At 41.4% G+C, this 26,572-nt stretch overlaps 3 protein-coding genes across 6 annotated transcripts; 2 read left to right on the plus strand and 1 right to left on the minus strand.

The window, feature by feature from the left end:
• Positions 1-225: 225 nt before the first annotated feature.
• Positions 226-9,078, plus strand: tbxas1 (thromboxane A synthase 1 (platelet)). Of its 3 annotated transcripts, none has more exons than XM_086163813.1 (14): positions 226-336; positions 833-964; positions 1,235-1,328; positions 2,126-2,178; positions 3,470-3,566; positions 3,741-3,857; positions 4,012-4,100; positions 5,015-5,163; positions 5,346-5,476; positions 5,553-5,888; positions 6,179-6,267; positions 6,625-6,762; positions 7,587-7,749; positions 8,098-9,078. In XM_086163813.1, exons 2-14 carry the CDS (start codon positions 876-878, stop codon positions 8,188-8,190), a joined length of 1,638 nt encoding a protein of 545 aa, XP_086019939.1. In that variant the 5' UTR covers positions 226-336; positions 833-875; the 3' UTR covers positions 8,191-9,078. The 3 variants fall into 3 exon arrangements, with proteins under 3 accessions (XP_086019939.1, XP_086019940.1, XP_086019941.1); XM_086163814.1 differs by lacking the exon at positions 226-336 and adding an exon at positions 401-426; XM_086163815.1 differs by lacking the exon at positions 226-336 and adding an exon at positions 425-471.
• Positions 9,079-10,423: 1,345 nt separating this feature from the next.
• Positions 10,424-23,263, minus strand: parp12a (poly (ADP-ribose) polymerase family, member 12a). 2 transcript variants are annotated; one of them, XM_086163123.1, is made up of 9 exons: positions 23,186-23,263; positions 19,475-19,824; positions 17,658-17,793; positions 16,782-17,043; positions 16,545-16,685; positions 15,831-15,963; positions 14,457-14,622; positions 12,524-12,759; positions 10,424-12,331 (listed from the first exon to the last, which is right to left on the minus strand). In XM_086163123.1, exons 2-9 carry the CDS (start codon positions 19,795-19,797, stop codon positions 12,049-12,051), a joined length of 1,680 nt encoding a protein of 559 aa, XP_086019249.1. In that variant the 5' UTR covers positions 19,798-19,824; positions 23,186-23,263; the 3' UTR covers positions 10,424-12,048. The 2 variants fall into 2 exon arrangements, with proteins under 2 accessions (XP_086019249.1, XP_086019250.1); XM_086163124.1 differs by lacking the exon at positions 23,186-23,263 and adding an exon at positions 12,401-12,458 and having other exon boundaries at positions 12,218-12,331; positions 19,475-20,012.
• On the plus strand, positions 22,717-26,344 carry cfap263 (cilia and flagella associated protein 263). Its single transcript, XM_086163670.1, has 9 exons — positions 22,717-22,893; positions 23,356-23,440; positions 23,894-24,055; positions 24,178-24,327; positions 24,926-25,036; positions 25,509-25,595; positions 25,691-25,798; positions 25,937-26,092; positions 26,186-26,344. The coding sequence occupies exons 1-9, from the start codon at positions 22,748-22,750 to the stop codon at positions 26,342-26,344; spliced, it is 1,164 nt and encodes a 387-aa protein (XP_086019796.1). The 5' UTR covers positions 22,717-22,747.
• The last annotated feature ends 228 nt before the right edge of the window (positions 26,345-26,572 follow it).

The following is a 26,572-nucleotide window of genomic DNA, read 5'->3' on the forward strand; positions in this document are numbered from 1 at the left end:
CAAATTTTCCCACAGTGACAAGATTTTCTCTTTTAACGCAACACTATTTTTAGAGAGTAACAGTTCATTATATATAAGGATGTTTAAAATTTACCTCCTTAACACTAAAACAAAGGAAAAATCTGGACTTAGTGTTACTTCCAGGTGATGATTTTACTGAGGCCGTATGTGACCTCCAAAATGAGTTTGATATAACCAATCTTTTTTGCGCTAATTACCAAAGTTGGACACTAGAGGACAGTATGTAGCTTAGCTCGCTGTGTGATTTCGACACATCGATGAAGCGAAGTAGTCCTGCGGACGCTGTTACGTTACCTAGTGAGAGGTCGACGTGAGGTGAGTGTGCATGTATGTCTGTAAATATTTACATTTCTCCAGTTTATCGACATAAATCTCACACAAAGCGCACCGGAGAATATATCGAGAGTATGTTAGCGTCCTAGCTAGTAGCCAAACGCCGCCGCATACGCTGTATGTAAACCTGAATAAACACACAGATTACCCGAGCTGTTCATCTGCCTCAGTTTCAGCGATATTGTCTGTAAATTTTGATATTTGCTGAAAAGAATTTGTAGGAGTTAAACAGTCCTTCTTGTGACTAACCGCTTGGTGGGCAGTGTGGAGTTCTGTTGTAATTCATTGATGGGTGAAACCAGACTGGTGGTGAATTTTTAGCTTGAACTCCTTGACAGTCTTGGTGGTCTTTTATATTTTTTTGGAGTCATGCGATACATGTATACCAGTGTTTTTGTGTGTGTTGCAAATATGATTTTCTGTTAATGTTTCTTTGTAGCAGATTTGCCAAGTTGTATTTTCTCTCTTTGGTTCCCAGAGTGCTAACCCATGTCTGGTGGTGCAGAACCAGGGGGTTCTGAATGACCTCCCTAAACATATTGCACATGGAGTTCAGCGAATATTCTGTGTCCCTCAGCCTCTTTCTTCTCTTCCTGGCTCTTCTCTACTGGTAAAGAAAAGGCTTTCTATCAGTTGATATCTGGACTTTTGCTCCATTTCGCAAATGTGTTTGGGGAAAAAAAAACGAAATACACAAGTTGAGAACAAATTAAATGGTGGTGTCATGTAATATTAGTGATGAAATTTAGCTAAAAACCCTTCTTCATCCCACCTAAGAAATCTTCTCCAATTTTGGACTTAATTTTGTCTTATTTACCTAATTTACTTTGATGTTTTCGTATTTGCTTAAGTCAGCGCCCCTCTGCGTTCTCTCTTCTAGGTACTCAGTTTATCCCTTTTCTGTCCTCGCCCGATGTGGCATCAGACACCCAAAGCCAGTGCCTTTCTTCGGCAACATATTCTTGTTTCGCCAGGTAAGTTGTGGAAGAGGAGAAATGTGTGAGTGACTCCGGTTATCTAAACACAAACATTTAAAAAAGAATGCTTAAAATTGACACTAGATACCTGCCGATCAATAAGAGACATCCCATCAGTGATGTGCACAATATGGAAATCAAATAAATCAATGTAAAGATTCAGTTGGCATCATTAGGTTGTTTCTTTTAACCTTGTAATCTTGTTTTAACAACTATGACTGTCCATTACTGTTTTTTTCTAGCTAGTCCCTCAATGAGACCACAGATAAATGACCGATCTTGTCATTTTCTTTGTGCATCGAGTGAGAGACTAACAGACAATGTTCTGTAAGAAATAACTTGTCATGAGGCATTAAAGGATTAGTGAATACTAATGATTGTGACGAAACGGTTGGCCTAATTTCCTCTACAATCCCCGCTTTCACCGTTCTGTGCTCCAAAAAACTCAAGATGCCACATTTTCAGTCACTGTCGACTTAATAGTTTCCATTATAGCAGGCGGTTGTTCTTGAAGGGTTTTGTAGATTCTGCTATTCCTGGATGCTAGCACTTCATAAGAGTCGATGATGTATAACAAATTATTTTGGATCATTACCCTTGAAAATAAATATATACATATATATAGAAATTATTCAAAACTCAAAAAACAGTTTAGAAATTGTTGAAGCTAACCCTGACTCACAAACTTATCGCAACACGTGATAAAATGATGAAACCATTATTTTTTACAATTCAAAGGAAGGCAGTAACGTGTTTGATTGTGTCATGACGTTGATCGTTTGTTGTGCTTTCAGGGTTTTTTCAAACCTCTAACTGAGATTATAAAGACGCACGGCCGAGTATGTGGGTAAGTGAAACACACATCCTCTGTCTTCTGACATCACAACTCGTGCCTTTATTTAACTGTTCTGCATTTTACACATTATCAAGTAATTAAAACCTACTGTGAAATGAATAAAGTTATAAATGAACTTTTTAAGAGTTATTTGCAGGTTCGGGGCCCCATATAAATCAACGGGCCCAAAAATGAATAGACTGAAAGTATAATTCTTATCGCAAACAAATCCATGCATTGTGTGTCAAATCTAAACTCTAAATTAATGTAGAATAGTCCTTGTTTCATTTCAGCTACTTCCGTCAAGGGTTGGCACAGCAAATCAGTCTCCTCCATCGAACCCTATTTACTGTATTCTCTTGTCTCAGACCAACTAACTCCATCTCCTCTTTCACCGCATCCATACATTTTGTCTTTGGTCTTCCTTTAGACCTCCTGCCTGGCAGTCCAAATTCCAGCATCCGTATACCGATATATTCACTATCCCTCCTCTGTACATGACCAAGGCATCTCAGTGGAGTGTGTCAAATTCACTGTATTCTACATTGTTTGTAAATTTTATGGACAACCTTGGAACCGGTCATCTTAATAAAATTAAACCCAGGGAGCAGAGTGGTCTGACCCGTCTCTTGCAGGATGTTTTTTGTTACTGATGTACTCAAGGTTAATTTTACTAACCAATTCCTAATCAGTAGTGTTGTTCATCCTTAAACCTTTCCTTCCAGGCACCAGCCTTTTATTCATGAATTTTAAGCCATTATTGTATCATGTGTGAACGACCCATGTACAGTAACTGCCAGTGCTACTGGTATAGGTCATTTGTACCTGCTTCCCCCAACCTGAACACCATCATCTAACCCATTGCTTCTCAAATAGCGGCCTGGGGGGACGCAGTGCAAGTCCAGGGGAGGCGCGTGTGACCCTAGGAAACATGCTTATTTCTATTGTATCAAAATAAAGTGTAATTGCACATCCACAGTAGGTGGCAATGGTGCTCTCATTGTCAGACTGTGTTATTTAATTTCTTTTTCAGTATTAAATGGCTCAGCCCATCAAAAAATAGTTTAGATAAGGATTTCATTTTTTTTTTTTAATGTTAGGCAAATTGATGGACTTTAAATAATTTCTGTTCCGGACTAAATAAAGTTAATAAAGTTATTTTTTGTTACAAGTTGATCTATAGTTCTTTCTTTTTTCTTTTCTTTAATTATAATAAGGATACAATGATCTTTTGTCATGTAAAAATGTATTATCGTCTAGCCTCTAGCCCCGTATCCCATAGCTACAACTTTGTATGTTTCAGGTACTATTTGGGGAGGAGGGCGGTGGTGGTTGTAGCCGACCCTGACATGCTGAAACAAGTGATGGTGAAGGAGTTCAGCAGCTTTCCGAACAGAATGGTGCGGATGTCAACAGGGACCCTCAAAGATCTGTTCTTGTTTTCCGAGCATTTGTTCGGGCACTTCCTGCCCCTAGATATTTTAGTTTTGCCCCAGACAGGTCTCTTCATCTTGCCGCTCATGATGTAAAGAGAAGGCAGTGTACCAAAGCTAACTCCTGCCTCCTCTCTGCAGACTATCCGCTTTGCTACAAAGCCTATGACGGATTGCCTGCTCATGTTGAGGAATGAGAGATGGAAGAGAGTTCGGAGTATTCTGACACCGTCCTTTAGTGCTGCTAAGATGAAAGAGGTGAGATATATTTTTTTCAGTATGTGTGACATTTCATCTGCAAAGCATCTGCTTTAGTCAATGTCACCTTCCTGTTTTGTTTTTGATTTTGTTTGTCTCTTGTAGTGTGTATTAAATCATCAACTCTTATTGCCTACTGTTTCTTCTGCCTTAGATGGTTCCACTCATCAAAACAGCCACCGCTGCCTTGATGGAAAACCTGGATGTCTACGCTGAGTCAGAAGAGGCCTTTGACATCCACAGGTAAATAAAATGCAAACTGTGTGGGCTCCGACATCGGTGCAACGTAGTATGTTTTGGTGACATTAAAAAAAAAAAAAGAAAAAATGCTCTTACCTCTATTTCATCATGGCATTTGGATTGACTGTGAGATTTGGTGTAACAATAAAAGCCAGAAAAGGGAAGGATTTGCAAAGAGATAAAACCTCTAGTTTAAAGCAAAATCTTCAGATCCAACAGCCATGTTCTCTGGATTCAGTAAATATGTAAAATGTGGTCTTGCGTTCCACCATCTCTCAGGATTCAGTTCCTGATCAGACATCCAGACATTGTGTTGATTATTCTCCTCTCTCACATAGTAGTTCTGAATATTGTTGTTCCAAAAGTAGAAACTTTTCCGCAGTTTTTACAGTTGACCTTTTTACCTCCTGTTTCAAGTCCAGCTGCCATTTCTCCAGTAACTCCCATTTTTGGATGAGTTTGCCAAATCATGGCTTTCATGATCTCCTCGCTTTCTTTTCTTTCACCCGTTTTTGATAGCCTGGGGAACCAATAATCCCTGATTTGTCTGACTTAAAAATCACTTATCTCTGCAGGACATAAAAGAAAACTTTATTTCATGAACTGTGTAATGATTATATATATATATATATATATATATATATATACATATATATATATACATATATACATATATAGATGCATTATCATTTTAAACAAGAAATCCATCTCTTCTCACCTCGATCGGCCATATGGGCCTTAAAAGACTCTTATGTTGGTATGAAAACAGCTTTTGTACAATTTATTGATACAATTTTAATCTTAATAGGTTGTGGGGCCATTTTATATCCAAAATTACATCTAATTAAATCTGGCCAGTGCTCAAAACATACCGTGACATGATTTCTCCATGTGTTTCCCCCCGCGCTTCTTCCCAGGTGTTTTGGTTGCTTCACGATGGATGTGATTGCCAGCGTGGCGTTCGGGACTCAGGTGGACTCCCAGAACAACCCAGATGATCCGTTTGTCCACCATGCTCAGACCTTCTTCTCCTTCTCCTTCTTCCGGCCTATCATGCTGTTTTTCAGTCAGTACATAAATTGGAAGTTTTCTGTGGGATTGCACATTATATTCTAATTCTATTGATTCTATTGTAGCTTTAGAAAATTAAAATAAATCATAAATGCAGATGACAGCAGTCAAATACTTTTCAAATAACTACTTTTCTGAAACCTAGTTTGCTAACAAATAGTATACATTTGTGCGCAGTTGCTTTTCCGTTCATCTTGGCCCCTCTGGCGGGACTCATCCCCAACAAGAGACGGGACCAGATGAACCGCTTCTTCATCAGTAGCATCCAGAGGATCATCAAGCAGAGAGAGGAGCAGCCTCCTGAACAAGTGAGCCATGAATCTATCTGTAGAATTACATTGTCCCACATGGGCACACTAAAGAAATCGATTTGTGTCTACTCAGAGGCGGCGAGACTTCCTCCAGCTGATGCTGGACGCAAGAACTGACAAAGAAAACGCACGTGCGCAAACCTTCGAAAGTGTGATCCTTGCCGAAAACGCACAGCCATCAGCGTCCGCCGAGGATGGCCGCCCTCCCTCGAACGACCCCGCGGCCGCCAGATGCCAGCAGAAAAAGTTGATGACGGAGGACGAGATCGTCGGTCAAGCGTTCGTCTTCCTGCTGGCGGGCTACGAAACCAGCAGCAACACGCTGGGCTTCACCTGCTACCTGCTGGCCCTCCACCCGGAGTGCCAGGGCAGAGTGCAGGACGAGGTGGATGACTTCTTCGACAGGCACGTGAGTCTGACTTTTATTTTTTAATAACTGAAATAATACAATATTAGATTCAATATTCATAAAAGCAATAACAATGGTGGACTGCTGTAGTAGATCAAACCAAACCTTTGAACCTGTGAAATTAGAAAGGCCAAGGAGTCGGGAGAACCATCGCACATTGATGGTGGGACAGGAGACAGGATAGGAGGAATGAGAGAAGTGTATCATGGGATATTCGCGATTCCTTTTTCTTGGCATCTCAATTCAGAATTCTACAACAAAAAGAGATTTTTCTTCCTCCATCGTTACAGGAGGAGCCAGATTATGCGAATGTACAGGAGCTGAAATACTTGGACATGGTCGTGTGCGAAGCACTGCGCCTCTACCCTCCCGGATTCAGGTGCGGTAGAGACAAGACAGAGAACAGTTAAAGCGAGGCACATAAATCACTTAAGGCGTTTATTCCAAACATGCAAATATGATTGACAGTTCTAGACTATCAGGGTCTTTCTGTGGAGACGGCATGGAGTCAAACGCAGGTGGCTAAAAGTAGGTTACCATTGAAAACCTATATGTTAAAAAATATATTAAAAATATCTTATTCGGATATGTCAGGAAGACCAGGTCTTAAATACATTCTGTGTCTGAACTTAAATACCGATATACAAATGAATAAATGCTTCTACCGGCTGGGCTGTGTCACTTGCTCCGGTAGATAGATCATTGAACATCCCTCTGTTGTGATGTGTGCACGAAGGTTTGCACGAGACATTGACGAGGACTACGTGGTGAACGGCCAGGTGCTTCCCAAAGGAGCAACGCTGGAGATACCGGCAGGCTTCCTCCACTACGACCCTGAGCACTGGCCGGAGCCTGAGAGGTTCATTCCTGAGAGGTGAGGCACTGTCAACCACCTCCCTCACATTCATTGTGTTTATATATCATGAGAAGTGTATAAATATATTATTTTAAAGTGTTTTTTGGTAACTATCCGATTATAAAGGATTGTCTCCTTGAGATGCCTCTTTTCATACCCAGACATGTTACTAGCCGTGTCAATAACTGACCAGTTTATCTGGTCAGTTATTGTAGCTGTCGAACGCTCCCCTGGTCACGGATTTGATTTGATACATGCCAGTTACACAATTCCTCTGCCTTTTTGTCGCCGTGTCCCAACTTTTTGTCAAGATGCATTGCTATCGTCAAATAAAAAAAAACAACAAAAAAACAGCAAATGCTTTTTATGAAATGGTAAGATGTCTCCATTTTAAGGTCTGATATTGTCAACAAAAAAATAATAACAAAAATTAAAATAGTTGCCTAAGTAATTTTTTGACAAAAAAAAGATTCCTTTAATTAATGGCTTTTTCCTAGAGGGCTTCTGAAAACCTTGAAAAATGATGGCGATTATTTCAAGAAAGCGGCAATATGTTATTTAATAAGTGGCTGGCAATTTTTTACCTTCCTTTAAGGAACAAGTGAAAAAAATTGATTCAATAAGAAGCAAAGATGAAATCTTGTCTTCGGACTTTCAAAAGAAAATAACTTGGGTGAGTGAAGCCAAGAGGGAGCTTTGAGAAGTCTGTGTGAAGATTTATTGGCCCTGTTTGCATCAAGGTTCCAATGGTCGACACAGTAACATGCTCAAAAGCGTAAGGCTGAATGCAAACATTCGTCTGGAAAAAAAATAAATAAACATGATGTCTCCGGTTCCTCCAGATTCACACCGGAGGCCAGAGCCACTCGCCACCCCTTTGTTTACCTGCCCTTCGGCGCCGGACCCCGAAACTGCGTGGGAATGAGGCTCGCCCAGCTGGAGATCAAGATGGCTCTGGTCCACCTGTTTCACAGGTTCAGCGTGGTGGCCTGTCCGGAGACAAAGGTGGGCACAGGAGCGTGCACGATAGCCACGCTTAAATGACCTGTCAGGTAAAGACAGATAGTCGGCAGGGTAACTTTGTGCAGTTTTTCTGCAGAATTCTCACGAGTGGTACGTCTGTCTGTCAGTGCAGGGAGGCTGCATTCATTTCACAAATCCAAGAGGATTTGAGTAATGATGAATTCATTTATGATGCTAGAACATGATGCGTGGTTGGGTGGAAATATCAGCAATCAGAAGTTCTTATTAAAATTACCTCCCGCTGCAACCATCATAATTCTATTTATCGGCACAATCGCGCCTGGTTACGATACCATATAATGTCTTTTCATCCCATTGTCCTCCGCCCAGGTCCCACTGGACCTGAAGTCATCAAGCACTCTTGGACCTAAGAGCGGCATATTTGTGAAGATCACAAGAAGAGACACCGCCAGAGTCAGGTGAACTCCTGAACCGACAGTTCAAGGAGCAGGGAGGGGTTTCATTTGCTGCATCCAGACTCCTCCCCCACAGAATGTGACCCCTTGGTTAGGCGAAGGGAAGGCGACCTCAGACGACAGCGAAATTCACACCATGCAGAAGCCTTCTCTGGAACCAGACGATGTGAGAGTATGCAAACTACAGTTTGGGTTTTGTCTAAAGAGGGGTTAGTCAAGAATCAGAAAAGAAAGAAGTTCTCAGTGATGTGAAAACTTGTTTTTTTACTTTAAATCACCTACTGTCCAATCAACCAAACTTCCAGTCGTCTCAGTATTCCAACCGTCTTCACATTCACACAAAATTTATTACAGCTTTTACTTTATTTTTTACCCTGTAAAAAATAAAATTAAACTTACTCAAATGTTTCCAAAATCAATATCTTTCAGAGTTGACTCAAAAAATCACATCTCAGTATTCAATTTTGTTTTCTTTTTTCCGGCAGATTCTAATGCCCGATAGGTTTGAAAAGCAAGGATGATGCGATCCTGACTCCACATTCTCTGTTTAAAGAAAGACATATGAGCTACGAATCAAATCAATTTCCTTTAGTTAATGGCCAATGTTTCTTGCACTTTTAATGTAATCAGTCAGATTACAGATTCCCACTGATGAAAAGTTTCATTTAATTTTGAAATTTGTGTCTAAATCATGATGTAAAGTGAGAGGCTGCATGAATACCAATGTATTAAATAGATGCCGGCCTGTTTATTAACAAGCAATATATGTCAGACTGGACTGGACAGTAAAGCTGCTTATTCAAGAGTGTTTGTCATTGTGTGTTTTAACATTAACATGTTGTTCTCAGGTTAATTTACTCACTCATGTCTGTTGATTGTTTAATAAATAAAATCTTTTGAGTGACACTGGGTCGCTTGTGTGCTTATTATCATGATATTATTAGGTTATACATCAGGACAAACTAAGCTAAGTCTCCTACTCCTTCCTTTGGTGTGAAATGATGTTGCTGTGTACTGTCTTAGACTTTTTTCCATGATTTTGTTCCTATTTCTCAAGTTCATATTCTCTAACTCATCTTCCACATCTAAATCTCGGATTTCATTTGAGTTTTGCTTTAAAGCGCACGTCACAAGCAACAGCTTTGGCGTTTCTACATAGGGCCCCCATAAGTTTCAAAGAAATGCTGTCAATATTCCTACTGTCAGTATAAATAAAGCCTTCGATGAGCCTCATGCTCAAGCTGCTGCTTCCCCTTTCTGTCATGGCTTTCCTCTTCCCTCTGCCAGAACAACATGCTTTTGCTGAGTAACAAATTTATTTCGTGTGAAACACATGATCACGATGGAAGACCTAAACAATGCACAGCGTAAAGTGGCCTCAAGTCTGGGCTATCACTGCCCTCTACTGGCTGCTTCTGGTACTTTTCTCTAAAGAGATCTTTGCCCTTCAGCAAGTTTAATTTTACGATTGGAAACCTGCCATCATCATACTCCTCATCACCACCAGCATTATGTCTTTTGCAGTAAAAGATGGAGTCGAGGCAGGTTTTATTTATATCAGACCTGGGTATTTTACATCCCGCGGGCCACATCCGGCCCGTTTTACTTTTATTGTCTGCCACACCATTTTCTTCAAATATTTTATTAAGTATTTTCAATCAATATTGAATTTAGAAACTCTGTATTTTTTCCTTTTGTTTAATTTTGTATGGATGTTTCTATACAAAATAATGTTAGTACATTTATATGATCATGACTGATTTTAAAGTTGAAATAAAATGCCAAAAAATTGAATTTTTTTCTTTTCTTTACATTGACATGATACCTACTTGTCCCGTGCATAAAAATTAAATAAGAAATGTGGCCCGCCACCCAAAATAATTGCCCACCCCCTGATTTATATGGTCCCTACATGGACACACTCTGTGCAGAGCAGGTCTGGAGCACAGGCAGAAAACCAACATTCACAAGCACTCGGCCACAATGGTGAGGAACTACTGCCCTCCACCAGAAAGAAACATGGGACAGATTCGAGCTCGATGTGGGCGGCCTTCTGCCTCAACCAGATCTCTTACTAATAATAATATTAGTAGCACTGACAGGTACATGGTAAAAGCTGAAAAGATACAATAATAGCTTTAATACTCATGAAAGCACTGACAATGGCTGCCTGATGGGACCAATGCAGTAGATCAAGTCACACTCCCTGGGAACCTGCAGAATGAGAGAACCCAGGAAAACGAGAAGAATATATAAAGTTACTATCATGCATTGATGAAGGGATAAAGTGCGGACAGGATAGGGATAGTGGGAGGAATGAAGTGCATCATGGAATATCCGTCAGCAGAGTAAGCCAAGTCAGTGGTGCTAGATTGGGTGGGTTTCTGCTCCAATTGGGCGTCTTTAGATTTAGCTGGACAGGAGAAAAAAAGTATTGGCCAGCTTCTGAAAATATTTTGGGAGCAATTTTTGTAAACAAGCCGTCGCACTGAGTTCAAAATAAACAAATATTTGATTGTCACGAGTTCTATCCAATGTTGTTAGTGACTAAAGGGCATGGCAAGCTTAAAATGAATTAATATTAAATGCACCTACAATAACCATGTAGCCCATGTTTGTACATTTTAACAATTGTCTACGGGCTCCTTTCTGGCCTCCCAGTGTCAATCTTGCCTCCTAAAGTTCCCTGTCCTTTCAGCAGGTGCCCATGTCCCCTTTCCATTCCTGCCCTGCAACTGTCTTCAAATAACTGTTCACCTGCTGCTGGACTTGAAGCAAACTTGTATTTTGAATTCCATCTCTGTTGGTGCAGTCTTTTGTTGCACTTGGGTCCGTACATCCCCACAATCATGACACTATTGACGTGTTTCCCGTTATTTATGTTATGGTTTGATCCCGTTTCCAGCCAGTTAGAGATCTGAGTAGATTTTAATTGAGTAGGGGAGCCCAAGTTGTGATTTGAGTGGAAACTGTCAGGCTTTCACTGAGTCTACGGCAGCATAACTGGCTTGTTGAAAAAAAGAGCGCCAATTTTCTCAGTGATTTTATTCCCATTAAATTCAGATGCATAAATAAACCTACCATAAGTCGGCAACAAAATCCCAAATTGAACAAATATTTCCAAAATCAATATCTTTCAGGGATGACTAAAAAAATCACATCTCAATATTCGATTTTGTTTTTTTTTTCAGCAGATTCTACTCCGTGATTGGTTTTAAAAGCAAGGATGATCTGATCCTAACTCTACATTTTCTGTTTAAAGAAAGACATATGAGCTACGAATCAAATTAATTATCCTATAGCAACTTAAAGGGTAATGATGAGACTCAAAACAAGCCAATCCAGGAGAAAAATGAACCACAATACCAAGGATATGGGGATGGGAGAAGCCAAGGCTGGAACAAGAAGCTCAGTCTTCCGTCCCATGGACTTCTTAAGGCTCTGCTAGAGAACCGGTGAAATTTGCAACAAATAAAAATATTAATGGTGTGCAAGGGCATGGATTTTCTCCTGATTGAATTTTGTTTTTCCTTCCCAGACCAAAGCTTACCCCTTCAATCACCTGCACTCAGTGAAGACATTTTTTTTTTTTTTGTGAAATAAAACTACCAAACATTTTTAAGCCCTTTTGAATAACTTTTAAATAAATTAAGAGTGTTAGAAAACGGGACCCAGCCACTCCTTCACTCTAAAACCAACCTTTTTCATGAACTTCGAACACCCTTCAAACTCATTGTGCTGCCCGACAAAAATGAGAGTGGATATTGGCACATATTTTGCAATCACCCAAGATATTCAAAGAAAAGTTACTTCTTGATTCCTCAGAACTTCATTAGATCCTCTGCGATAGTTTTAGACAGCGAGTTTAGCGAGCATCCGACTCCACAGACAACCGCAGGGCAGGCTTCAGGTGTCTAAGCTGAAAGCATTTGTGCGTCTCATTCAGAAATGAGTAGTTAATCAGGTACTCCGGGTAGAGTTGGTGCTTTTCAAATATAATAAAAATGGTGGATTTGACTGCGGAGTCGACGCAACTGTCGTATAAGTCCTTGCTTTGGCCTTTGGGCGGGGACCACACACAGCTGCTCCTGCCACGATGACCTTGCTGTATCTGTCTGAGAGGGTCGCATCCTTCGCAAAGTAGCTGCCTGAAAAGACAGTAAGGTCAAGCTTTCTCGAGGTGGGCGGGTCATTCATATGTGGAATGCAAACTCTACCTTTGCCGTACGTCGTTCCATGGACGCCGCAAACCCTCCAGCTCAGTTAGAGCTAGCTCTGTTTGCAGACAGAAGACAATTAAAAGCTGCTATTGGATTCTCCTAGATTCTCAATCAAGTCACCTGTTCTTTTGAAGCTCCACCTCTTGGAGGGATACAAAGCGGGGCCTCCTTCTGATGAACCGCACCCGATTGGATTTGACACTCCGCTGTTGCATTGGCTGGCCGTCTGATGACGGCCCCAACCTGAGAGTGTAGAGCTGCTCACCAGCACTGAAGGACATCTGCGTGTCTGTCTTGCCAAGGTAAGTCTTCTCCAGAGTCTCAGAGTTGATGGATGCTGAACACTTGCCATCACTCTAAATTTACAAAAGAAATTACAAATTGCATTTTTCTATAACCTGCAGGGGTCCACGTTGTAACATGAGATATTTACACAGAAAGATGTTACACAAAAACCTTTTTTTTTAATTTTTAATTAGATACATACTAATAACATCCACAAATACGTTTTTTTTTTCCAACAGTATCTGTAACACGGCTGATGAAAAAGATTAATCAACTAATCAATTCACAAATTATTTAGCATTAATTAATTCACACTTTAATTGGTTAATTAATGTTAATTGATTGAATAATTAATTAACACAAGGAAAAGTCTATCCATCCATCTATTTTCTATTCCTGCTTTATCCTACTCCAGCAAATTGCTATTTTTTATTTCTCCTTTATTTAACCAGGAAAAGTCCCATTGAGATTAAAAACCTCTTTATCAAGGGAGTCCTGAAAGTCCTATCTTCGTCTTCCTCCTGCGCACTAAAACCATTTAAGACGTTTCCTCTGTGTCGGAATTGAACAGCCTCAGAATTTCACGGTAAATTCATTGGTCCGATGTGACGAGGCCTAATGTTTGGGCGGCAAGAAGTTTGTTCGCCCAAAAAAAATCCATAAATTAGCTGCATGTTAAAGCCGCAGTGTTCAAAGCGTGTGAAAAAAGCGGCGGCTGACAGTCCCGAAATTACGGTAGTCACTTCTGTTACTATCCACATAATTGATGAATCAAATATTAAAAGGTGCTATTTCACCTTTTCATGAGCTTTTGAATTTTTCACAATTTGATACTGACATCACTGATAAACAAGATAATTGATCTAATCAGACTGACAGGAACTGTCAATAATTTTATACATTTTCTGGTATTTCATATGAATACACTTAATTAATATACACATAATTATTTCATTTATTCATGCATGTGTGTGTGTATAATGTAAGTGCCATACATACTAATTTTAGCTTGAATGTACGTGTGGCAAAATTACAGAAAGGAATTTACGATAATTTTGGTTATTACTGTGTTTCTGATGTATTTTCTCTTCTTTGTGATGTTTGAAGTGGTTTGATGGCTGGCTCAGTGCGTGCTGTTTGAACAAGAAAAAGATTCAGAGAAATTTGTCTTGTTCTTTGTTGGAGAAGTTTCTGAAAATAGGACATCACGTTGTCCAGTGCTGTACCGGTCGGTCACGGTCCTGCATGCAAAAGTAAAGCCTTTTCTTTTTACCCTCGCAAACAGTATCTCCAGCAAGCTGTCTTTCATTGATCCAACCTAGCAATAACTTTTCTACTTCATCTTAGACTTTGCTTTGTTAACATGGTCACTCCTTTAGCCACATTAACTGCCTTTCGTGTATCTTTATACGGTTGATTGTCTTAGCTATGTCATAGCGCTTGCTACGACATGGCTGTAACTTGAAGACCACTCTCACTTTTGCTATCATTTCCTTCTTCAGATTTACTGTAATAGGCTTGGGCTCATTAACACCAATACCAGTCGCACTTTTCACTTTCTTGAGATCCATAAAGAGGGCTAATTTAATGCAAAGCACACAAAAAAATGAGTATGAAGAGGAGAAATTATGTTGTTTGTTTGTGTGTCACTTAAAACATTTTTTTCCTTCAAAAACTCCCTTTGTGGGCCGATTTCTTTGGGATTATGGGCACAAACACGCATGCACGCACAGTATAAATATGACATTGTTGTGTGTATCAGGCTAACCTGTCCATACTCCAGCCATTTCCCAGGGTTACTCTCCCAGTACCAAAGCCACTGTGTTGTGAGGATGAAGTGAGAAGGCTTGGAGACAGATGAGGTGGTGGACAGGCGTCGAACCGGAGACTCTCCACACGTCATCGTGATGAAGTCCACAGACTTTGCACTTTTGCTGCAAGACATCATAAAAAGACATCCGCAAACATCTTGTTGAAGTAACTGTTGCTTATAAATAAGTCATTCTTTCAAAAGCCAGAACGATACAGTGATTTTGAAAGATTTTGCTGGGTCATTTATCTTTAAGTATAGCTATAATCTTCATAATTTATAACTACAAATTTGTCTATATTAACAGCTACATCAACATCTATATGTATATTCATAACTACATCTAAATTTAAATACTTATCTACATCTATATTTCTAACTCCATCTATATCTAGGCTGCATATTTATATCTATATTTGTTGCTACTTCTATATTTACATATATCTAAATTGACATACACAGTACATCTATAAGTATAACCATCGCTAACAACACAGATATAGATATGAATATTGACATCTATAATACATCTAAATGTATATAAACATCTATATGTATATATATATATATATATATATATATACACATACATACATACATACATATATATATCATCTACAGTATATCTATATCTTTAACTACATCTCAATCTATAGGTGCATCTATTTTTACAGCTACATCTATATATTAGCAGATCTATAGCTACATCTATTAGCATACTATTTCTAAATCTTTATCTACATATACATCTATTTTAGCGTTTAATACCTATATCTATATCCATAAATGCATCTACATGTATATCTGCATTTATAGCTACAGTTATATTTATATCTACTGTGGATCTACTTCTACAGTGCATTGCATATTTGTAGCTATACTGGTAGCTACATCAAATGTTGTTCTCGAGTATTTAAGTAGATGTTTTATTTCTTTGTTTTCTTGCTTTTCTTTATTCCCACAGTGGATTCACATTTTCCCATTTCCCTTTTTAATGAGCAAATGCCAGAGGTAAATTAGCGATGAGTCACTATTGTTTCACATTCCCTTGAAATGACCTAGTTGTCAGCTTTGCGTAACTCTCAGTGAAGCAAGCAGTTCTATGAAATTGGACAAGCATTTTCCCAAAAATGATGAGTAGTCAGGTGGCAGCTGTAAGATGACAAAGAAAAAGGGGAGCATGGGCTCTTATCACCCTGCTCTAAAGACATCCGCACAGCTGCATCGTAAACGACACAGGCTCGAAACTATCGGTCTTGGGAGTTAAACAAAAAGACAAATATCACCCAAAAATTAGAAACGACAAAGATCTCGGAGAGTTGATTGGCAAACCTCGTGTCATTTCCTGGGTCACAGTAGGCCTTTTCAATCTCCTCCATATTGGGCAAATCGTCCCAGGTGATGCCATCCCTGCTGAGAACCTGCCATTTGTAGGGCAAGTGCCAGTGAACATGAACACACTTCTCTGCAGACGGGGAGGAGGAAAAAAATCATCCGCGTTGGCATTTTGCTTTTGTATTTGTCCTTTGCTATGCAACAGTGACGTCGTTTTGAAAAGGACTCGAAGGGTGGGATAGAGTTCATCAACCAGATACTCGGACGAATGGATGAACGGACACAATAAGTTCAATGCATTTATATAAATGATTAATAATAAGACCAAAACTCAAACTCTTCCTTTCTATCTCCAACACCCTCTCACTCCCAACTTGTCTACATCCTGACGAATGGTCAGAGTGCCTTAGCGTTTCGTCCAGAACTGCTCTACATGGAAAGCATCATCATACAACTGCGTTGGGATTTAGTGTTATATAAATTAAAATCTGACTAAGTTTAAGCACTTTTCCAGATCTCCTCGGGCAACCCCAAAAATCAGTTTATTCACATTCTCACAATGAGTGGTCTGAATCCAGATCTGCGCAGCTCGAGCGGTAAAGGTTTCCAAAAGTATGGACCTGGTGCCTTTTCTCTCGTCGCAGGCAGTCTAACACACTCTGAGGCAGGAGCCGCTGAAACACTTGCTTCCTCCATTTCCTATCATGTTACCTTTGTAACTGCAGCAATCGCGAATGAAGAAGAGGCAGATTTCATTCCTTTCAGTGTCACTGACTGGTACAGCAGCATCCCTGGAGCTGGTGGGGTTGCTGCTGTCAAGTGGATGATTGGGCTTTCTCGGCTCTGGCGGCACTGTCAGAGGATATGCATACACATGTGTTGTACACACTCACAAAGCAGGTAGTTCCAAAAACATTGGCCATTAAAAAAAAAACAAATTAACCTTACCGGCAACCAAAGAAGTTCTTGATTCATTTTGACCAACAATGACATATTTGTACTCGTAGATCCTTTTAAGGTTTTGCATATTTTCCTGGCTTAAATTTAAATTTTTCATTCCTTGCTTGTCGATAGTGTGAGACCTCTTGCAGGAGACGTCAAACCTGCAGTCCCCTTGGAAGAAGTGCTGGCAGACATGCAGCTTGTTGCAACCACTGGCGAAGGTGCAGGTGCCGTGCAAACCGTTGCCTCGGTTATAATACGAGCAGATCTACATGGAGACAGAGGGGACAAACAAGCAAACAATGAAACAGTGGCTGTAGTTTCACACCGTTACGTAAGGGTTATACATCAGAAATACACCGGGTGGTTACACATTGGATTCTTGATGTCCGAGCAGTCCTGACGCACCGTGATGAAGAGTGAAGAGACAAGAAACAATGACTGTATCTTCTTCACAAGTCCCTGGACTCACTCGTTTAGCAGGTTCCTAGAATACGAAAGCTATTTTTCTATCATGCCAGCTATTACCATTTAACTGTTAGCACTCACTGTAATTATAATAATGAGATCATTTGTGTCTGTCCCTCCCTCCTAACCCTTATACCCCCTCGTCTATCACATTCATACAATACCAGCTCTGTCCTTCTCTCGCACTCTCTCCCCTTCTACCCCAAATGCTCAAGACAGAGGGCTGCCCACACTGAGATGTGATCTCCGAGGTTTCTCCATTGGCAAAAGGCAGCATTGCCAACCGCTTGCTCTTGGAAGAATGTGAGGTTTATGTAAATCATTTGAGAGAGTGCTATCCAGACCTGCCGACGGAGCTCCTCCTCCTTTTTCCGGTGTCCAAAAAAATGATTAAATACATAAAAAATAACCTACCTCTGGAAGCAGGAATGGGTCGTTTAGCAGCAGCAACAGGAACAGCTGTTTCTCTGTCAGACCCTGGAGATCATGTTTCCTCAAGAGCTGCTGGTTGTACTCCAACAACAAACTATGGGGATTTGTGCAGTTCTGTCTGCAATATTTCAAACAATAGCAACCTTGGTGAGGATTTAAAGCGAAGATTAAAATGTTTACAATCTGGCTGGCATGTGTGCGCTGGGATATTTGATGAGTTCCACGAAATCTAGTCACTCTTGGACAGGACGCAAAATACATAAATGCACATATTAATCCCAGTTAAGGTCACATTTTGTTAGAAGCTAGGTGTTTCTTTTAAACAGGACAAACAAATCCTGGAATTTTTTGAGCCTTTTAATTTTTTTCAAGTTTGTTGAACACACCGGGATTTACTATGCAAAAACATCCCCACAAAGTTTGACATTTCGGCTTTTCTCACGTGGTTGTCTGTTGATCATTGTTTTCTTATTCTTCTTCTTTCGGCTTTTCCCTTCAGGGGTCGCCACAGCGAATCAACCATCTCCATCTAACCCTATTCTCTGTATCCTCCTCTCCCACACCAACTACCTTCATATCCTCTCTCACTAAGTCCATAAATCTTCTCCTCGGTCTTCCTCTCAACCTCCTGCTTGGCAGCTCCAATTCCAGCATCCATCCACCAATATACTCACTATACTTTGCAATATACTCTGTACATGACCCAACCATCTCTGTCTTGCTTCTCTCACCTTCTCTCCAACACATTTAACATGTGCTGTTCCTCCGGTAGACTCTTTCCTGATCCTATCCATCCTGGTCACTCCCAAAGAGAACCTCAGCATCTTCATCTCTGTGACCTCTAGTTCTGCCTCCTGTCTTTTGGTCATTTTAACTGTTTCTAGTCCATACACCATCTCTGGTCTCACCACTGTCTTGTACGCCTTTCCTTTCATTCTGGCTGATAGTCTTCTATCGCATAGTACCCAGACACTATTCTCCACCCATTCCAAGCGGGTTGAACCCGTCTCTTCACCTCTTTTCCACACTCTCCGTTGCTCTGGACTGTTGACCCCAGGTACCTGAAATCCTGAATCCAACTTCTTGATCTCCACCGTTCCACCAGAGTTCCTGTCAATCAAACACACATACTCTGTCTTGCTGTGACTAACTTTCATTCCTCTCATTTCCAGGGCATACCGCCACCTCTCTACATTTTCCTCAACCCGTTTAGTGCTCTCACTACAGATCACAATGTCATCTGCAAACATCATGGCCCATGGAGATTCCTGTCTAACCTCATCTGTAAACCATGAACTTCTCTGTTATCCCTACAGCCCATTGCACCGCAGTCTCAAAGCTAGCATACATGTCCTGCACCAGAGGCATTTCCTCATACAATACCAGAGCTCCTCTCTTGACACCCTGTCATAAGCTTTTTTCTAGATATACAAAAACGCAATTCAGCTCCCTCTGGCCCTCTCCGTACTTCTCTATTAGCATTCTCAAAGCAAATACGGCATCTCTAGTACTCTGTCGAGACATGAAGCGGGCGGGCGGCCAGACAGACAGATTGATGGATTTGTATTCCACTCAAGTCTGTGTTTAGTGTGTGTGTATGTGTGTATGTGTGTGTGTTCGGGGGGGGGGGGGGGGGGGGGGGGGGGGGGCTGATCACTATCGGACGGACTAATTCAGTGACCTCTGAAGAAAAATATCGAGACATATTAACAACTCGTGGGAGTTCTCATCTTGACAAAACAACACAAGAACTCTCAAACAAAAGCAGCGCACACACACACGGAAGTGGACTTACTTACCCGTAAGTGCAGCTTCCACAAACCAGGTACTTGCAGAGGTGCAGGCCGCCGCAGCCCGGACACTGGCCAGTCTTCTTCTGGCATAACCGCAGGCTCGTCTTCGCCACGACCAGGCTGTCCGGGCTGAGGATGTGACTCTCGGCCGAACTCCCAGCCCTGCTCCCCCTGATGGCAATCCGGTCCCGGTCGAAAAGGACGCTCCGCAAAACGCGCTCGTCCACGGTGAAGTGTAGCGAGAGCTTCGCCTGAAGGCTGCGGAAATCCAAACCCCCGTCATTCTGGCACAGGGTCTGCAAGATAAAGTTGGAGATCAGGGACGCCATCCGTAGCTGCTTCGCTGTCCTGGGTTTCTGTCGAAGAAACGAAAGTGAAATCCGTCAGATCTGGGGGGTGGAGGAGAAAGGCTCAGCTGATGAATTCCACTTGGCAAATGTACTTTCGGTTTCCGGCTCAGTGTTTGTGCCTGTTCTTCCTCAAATATCAAAGATAAGATTTATGGATGTGGTTAAAGAGGACATGTTGGTGTGAGAGAAGAGGATGCAGAGAATAGTGTCATATGGAGGAGGCTGGTTTGCTGTGGTGATCCCTCAAGGGATCGACTGTGTGTGTGTGTATGTATAAGAATAAGAATAAGAACAACTTTATTTATCCCGAAGGAAATTGTTGTGCCGGAGTTTTAGGTAAAAACATAACAATAATAAATAATAGTAGGAAGGAGGGAGAATAAGAATTACAAATAAAACCATAAAGTGTCAAAGGCAAGGCTATAAAGTGTTTTAAGGTCTTCAGGTCTTAAAAAGTACAAAGATTTGAATATTCCCTTCGCCTGAAGGAAGAGGAATTAAAAAGTCTGATAGCCTCAGGTAGGAAATACATGTGTGTATCTGTGTATCTGTGTGTGTGTGTGTGTGTGTGTGTGTGTGTGTGTTACTGTTACTGTCGTTTGCGGGAACGCAACACGTGATGACAAAGGAATACCTAACTGACACCCAGCGTCATTAATCACGCACCCCGAAACTCAGCCCAAGGTGCAGCCCAACACCCCAAGTTGCTCACTTCAAAGAGTGTGTAAAACAAAGTTCTTCTTAGGAAGAAAACCGACCCGTTGAGGCGATGGTATGAAATGACCGAATCCCTTTGACTCGGGGTCACAACTTCTCTTGGGCTCATGGGTGAGTATGGACCCTGACCAACTGAGACAACTACAAGAACTAGGCACCCCATGGGAAAAGTCAGTCTGGGCAAAACACGATGCAAAAAAGAACAACGAAGGCTTTTGGAAAAAGTCAACAGGAGAAATGGTCAAAGAGAAAAGAGGTTCTCGAGTGGGTGTTCGTGAAAAGATTCAAGAACAGCTGGTGGACGCCCACTGAAAGTAAGGCATCAAACATCGCACAGCCTGCAAATAGAGGGCCATAAGATGTGGTTCCACCTCAACCACTGCGCCAAAGCACTCTCCCCATTCTGTAATGTTGTCATCCTGAAAGACGACTGGGTCTCCAGCGACAGCGAGGACGAAGAAGAAGAACCTAAAGGATCCTGATGCATCACACGAAGAGGATTCCCAGTGGATGATGGAACATACCGAAAAATCGTCAAGAACAAAGAGGACAACTGTCCAACTAAGGGCGCAAGGTGTAAGACCTACGCATCCGAACTCTTAACAGAAGAACATCTCGCAGAATACCCCATCCTCAGCATGGAAATGACATAAATTATGTAAAGTGTCCTAAGCTGTGGTGTGACAAAGTCACACCAAGAGAGGGACCGTTAAAGCCCGAAGCCATAATCAAAATACATTATGTTTTTCTCATTGTATATGTATTATCTTTTATCATGGCCGCCCAGGCCAGGGGACCAGGTGGAGAATTTCCCTGCACCATTGATCAAATGCAAACATGTAACAAGGCCAGCAGCTTTTTTGCTCCACCCACTAAATTTTATAATTTTGTGTGACGTGAGAATTGTCACGTCAAGAGAGGGACTTGCAAAATTCCCCACTTTAATCCAACATTCCTGTGTTACAGAGTTAACTTGCAAAACCTGTTATAATTCGTTTTGGGGAACGCAACACGTGATGACAAAGGCACACCCAACTCTGTATTTTTCCACCGACACCCCTGGGCGCAATCAATCAGTGACTCAGTCCAAGGTTCAGCCTGGCACCCTAAGTTACTCAATTCCAAGAGTGCGTAAAACAAGTTCTTTTTAGGAAGTGAACTTGACCGTTGAGGCGATGGTATAAAATTTATTTCTTAATTTTTAAATAAACCATTAATTACTTGACCAGTTCCTGATCATTGTGAAATTTTTCCTTGGAACGACATATGAACATACCGGGACAACAAAGTCCGGTCCCGTGGCGGTGGCCACAAAAACGGACAGTTACTTTGGGAGCTCTGGTCCTGCACTGGCCCTCCGAGTACGGATGAAGGCAACAGAGAAATACCGAAGTCTTTCTCAAAGTCACAATGTCTTTATTCGTCAGCCGTCACCAATCAGTAGATTCACTGCCATTGATCGTCATGTCACATCTTTCACCAGCAAAATCCTGCTTGTCAGAAGGTATAGGCCTAATGATAATAATAATAGAGCATTGATAGAGGATTTACCACGATAAACATGTAATACACAGATTCCAGGGCTCTCAATGTATCCACCATCATTCTTTTGTATTCTATCCCTTCACGTCTAATGTCTCCTTCTTTTATAACACCTCATGCAAACCTTTGTTTTCCACCCATATCCCCTGAGCACTATGACCTCCATGGTCTCGCTTTGTCCTGGTTCGGTGATCTTTTTGCCATGCTTGTCATGCAGATCACTATGCCCTTGAATGTTGGTGTATCTCCGCACTTGTCAATGTTGGAGGAATTCTTTCACTTTCGGCCATCAAACCCTGTTGCACGACATCATTCCAACTGTGAACTCAGCTTGGACATCACTATAGTTGCTATTTCTTTTGTTGGAACTTTGCCACTGTGAAGCAGCAGCTGTGGGTCAAGGTCAGGGAAGGTCAGTCTGGAGCTACAAATGACGGAACGGAAGCAGCACTTCCGCGTCAATCCAATATCTAAAAAGTTTTTGTATCTAAAAGGTGAAGAAAAAAAATCGCAAATGTCGTTTTTTGTCGACAAATTTCAACGAGTCGTGAAATCGAGAGAGGAAAACATTGGCGGAGGGGAAGAGACTCAAAGCTCCGTCGTGAACGCAACACAAGCCCCCTAGCAACCGTCGCCGGGGAAGCCCGGCGGTGAGTTGTACCTAGCAACCATGGACAAAGAATCTTCGTTGATGGAGGACGAGTTTTCGCTGCTGGAGGAGGAAAGCGAGCAGGGAACCCAGCTCACCGAGGAGGAGGACGAATATGGCGAGGAGGAACAGGGGGGCCTCGGCCACGACCGCGCCGAGGAGCGCCAGTAATGACGCATTTAAATTTCGCTTCGCAAGAAATAGAACAGCCGTTTGCTAACCGAGCCGCTGCTAGCATCATGCTATATAGCATAAGTTTAAAAAAGTTAGTTTGCACTGTAACTGTAGCCAACCATTTCACACTTATCATTCTAAAATGATTTTTTTAATGATATTTGAATAATTTAGTGCTTGTTTTACGACTGTTTCTGTTTATGTTAATCTAATTTCAGAACTCCAATCAGGGAAGTTTCTTGACTATTTTGTTTGTGACGGTTGATTTACTCTTGATAGTCTTACCTTGAATGGAAAAAGAATCAAAGAGAAGTTTCTGACAAAAAAAATAACCAATATCCACAAATGCTTCCCCCCTATGTGAAAGATAAGGATAGTAATCTTTCATCGTCTGACGGACAGTAAGTATGGTGTATTATTTGTTCTCGGGCTTATGTGAGGTTTACTTCCACTAGATGTTCCGGTGCAGCCCTGGATTCTAAGGACCAGTCAGCGGGGGAGGGTGGAGGGACAGCAGGGGCCTCCCAGCAGGAGAGTGGAGTGAGTCATAAAAAAAAAAGAGAAATACACCCTGATATGTCATGAGTTAAAGCTGATTAAAGTTTGCATGTTCTGCCCGTGTCTACGACGGTTTCCTCCTTGTCCTGCGGTTTCCTCCCACACTCCAAAAACATGCAATAGCTTCAGTGGAGACACTGAACTGCCCAGATGTGTGAATGAGAGGTTGTCTGTCTCTGTATGTGGGCCTGTGATAAACCTTTGACCGGTCCAGGCAGCTGGGATAGACTGCAAGACTATGACCCTGACTGCAAGATAAGCAGTATTGAGAATGAATTTATTCATGGGCGGACTGCTTAAATACAGTGTCAAAGCAAAGCATGTTGTTTTCGGTCACTGACATTCTTTTTGAACACTTGGCTCCCGATCACGCTGTTGAAGATTGAATCTGCCATCTTCTGTGGGAGCTTGCATTATGTTGTGTCTGTGTGTCAGGGCCGCGGGTTTAGGCGACGGTCGCGGAGCAACTTGACGGACACCCCACTGCCGTTGACCATGGAACAAAAACTGTATGAGGCCCAAAAAGAAATAGCGGAGGTGCAGCAGCAACAAGAGAAGCTCAAACGGAGATATGAAGGAATTCAGGACAACTGCAAGGTCACTATGCATGCACACACAAACACAGGAACAAATGCAAGACGCGCATACACACACACACACACACACACACACACACACACACACAGCACTGGATCTCGTCAGTGATAGACATTTTTTAGGCGTCCCTGGAAGAGGCAGTGATACGATTAGCAGAAATCGAAAAAGCCAGGAGCGAGTTCGAGCAGCGCCGGCTCAGACTCATGAAGAAGAACAAGTTGGAAATGAGGGAGCCGGAGAAGGTGCTACAGTACATTGTTGGCAAGTTGAAGGTAAGGATAAGGCAAAGTACTGTTACAAAATAAGACTTCTTATTTTCATGCCTGGAGCTGTCTTGTCTCCGTAACCATGCCGCATTTACATAGTGAGCATTTCCAAGTTAAGTCAGGATGCGGCTTTGCCTTATAACACATGTTGTGATAACAATATATCACTAAATATCGATTGTTATATCATTTTGTAATAAAAAGCTTGGAGACCATACATTTTATTTGCATTTCACAATTCATTTTTACATATTGCTGTAGTTGCAATAAATTACAAGCTGTAAACTCATACATGTCAGGTTTTTCTTAGTGAGTTAACTTCCTGGATAGCTACCATGTTTCTTTTCATCATCAAAATTGTGCAATAATATTATGCTATATTTTAGAGTACTATGAAATCCATAACACATTAAATGCAAGATGATATTACATACTGTTGAACTATTAAATTAAAATTTCTGAAATAACCACACAATCCTTTATTGAATACCTCTGCATCTACATTGATCAAACAGGAAATTGTTTCTGTTATTATGATTCTGAAACAGTGTTTTGTTTGTATGTGACCAAAAGTTGTCTTTTGAATGCACAAAAAATGCACCAGGCCCCACAACTGGAGAAGTTGAAACTAAATAATCGCATCCTGAATGCCCAGGAGAAGACACTCAAGCAGCAGCTTCATCAGAGAAGAGAGATGGAAAAGGCAGAGTTTGAGGTACTGAATCAAAAGTTGAGAAAAAGTTTCTCTTCTTCCCGCCCTTGAGTGTTTGGGCTTCACTCTGTAAAATAATGGCATCAGAGTTTAATACAACTTTTCACTTCCGGCGTTGAATATTGGACATTGTATTTTTTAGAGGTTTGTTCATCGGCCCAATCACAATGAAGCCTGCTCTTATCTGACGTTCAGGAGACACAAATGTACTTTTGTGACAAACCCTGAGAACAAACTTAAGTAAAGTTGTTGACAATAGGATCAGCTTTTGAACTGACTTACAGTTCATTTGCAGCCTGAATAGGAGTCTGCTGTTTAAGGATTTCCATATATATTTGTTTTTGGTTAAAAATGCATAACACATAAAATTCTCAAGACAGTCTTGTCAGCTTAATTCGAGCACATTTGATTGTCATTTTTTGAGTTAGACCTTTATGCGTTCATGAATCACACAGGAAATTTGTGTTATACATAGGGCTACCAAGAGCAGACAGCTGAGATCAACCTGGATGACCTTCAAATCAACCATTTGAAGGTGCAGCGAGCCCTCAGATCACACAAGGTAACTAATTTGGTGTAGACAAAAAAACACCTGCTCAAGAATCACCTTGATCTCAGGTTTGTCATACCTGTCTGTGTGTGTGTTTGCGAAAGCAGAAGCTGCTCCACAGTGTGATGCAGGAAGCTATGGGGCTGAGCAGTGACATCGCCAAAAAGAAACAAATGCTTGCTGAAATTGAGGAGAAGATACAACATGCTGAGGAGGTTATCTAAATATGAAAGGCTCAATATCTGGGACTAGCTTTAAAATGCAAATCCAGGGGGTCTCAAATATTTTATATTTCCCCCTCTTCTTTAAACTGTTCTTCAAACAGTTCCTTGTCTGAATTTCTTCTCCTTCAGGAGCGTTTGAAGGCAGAAACCCTAAACAAACACTGGCATCGGCAAACCACCGACTATCAGGCTCCTGATATAGTCGAGTACATCCACGTCAAGGACACACACAAGAAACTGCAGCAGAGCATTCCAACATGGGAGAGGAAGGTCAGGATTGCCGAGGTAGGTGTTTCGTTCGGCTCCCGCCAGGATTTTGTCACATATTAAGAGAAACCGGGCCAATTTTTCTTTATTTTGTTTTCCCAATTTCACAAGATGGACCTGAAGATCCACCCCAAAGCTCAGAACAAACACAAAACAGCTCTTGCCACAGCTAGCAGCATCAAGGCTGGAGCCAAATGCCTGGAACAGGGAGGCAGTGTGAAGCTCCCCCTCCTTGCCGAAATGGAGAACCCTTCAGGGAAGAAGCAGTGAACATGATCCCAACCACCAATCAGAAATCTGTTTCCATCAACCTATTGATTGTATCTTAAACACCATTTCAGAATAGTGACATTAAAATATTATGAAAATGGAAGTTTCTATTCACTGAAGTTATGAACATAAAAGGGGTCGCTGGTCCCTGTACATTGGGTGATCCCAATTGTTAATCAGATGAAAGCGAATATATGAAACTGATCTGAATGGATGAAAAAAAGTCCA

The sequence above is a fragment of the Fistularia commersonii genome, chromosome 17 (genome assembly GCF_037954325.1).
Source record: "Fistularia commersonii isolate RoL2024-O1a breed Wild chromosome 17, RoL_Fcom_v1.0, whole genome shotgun sequence".
Taxonomy (NCBI): domain Eukaryota; kingdom Metazoa; phylum Chordata; class Actinopteri; order Syngnathiformes; family Fistulariidae; genus Fistularia; species Fistularia commersonii.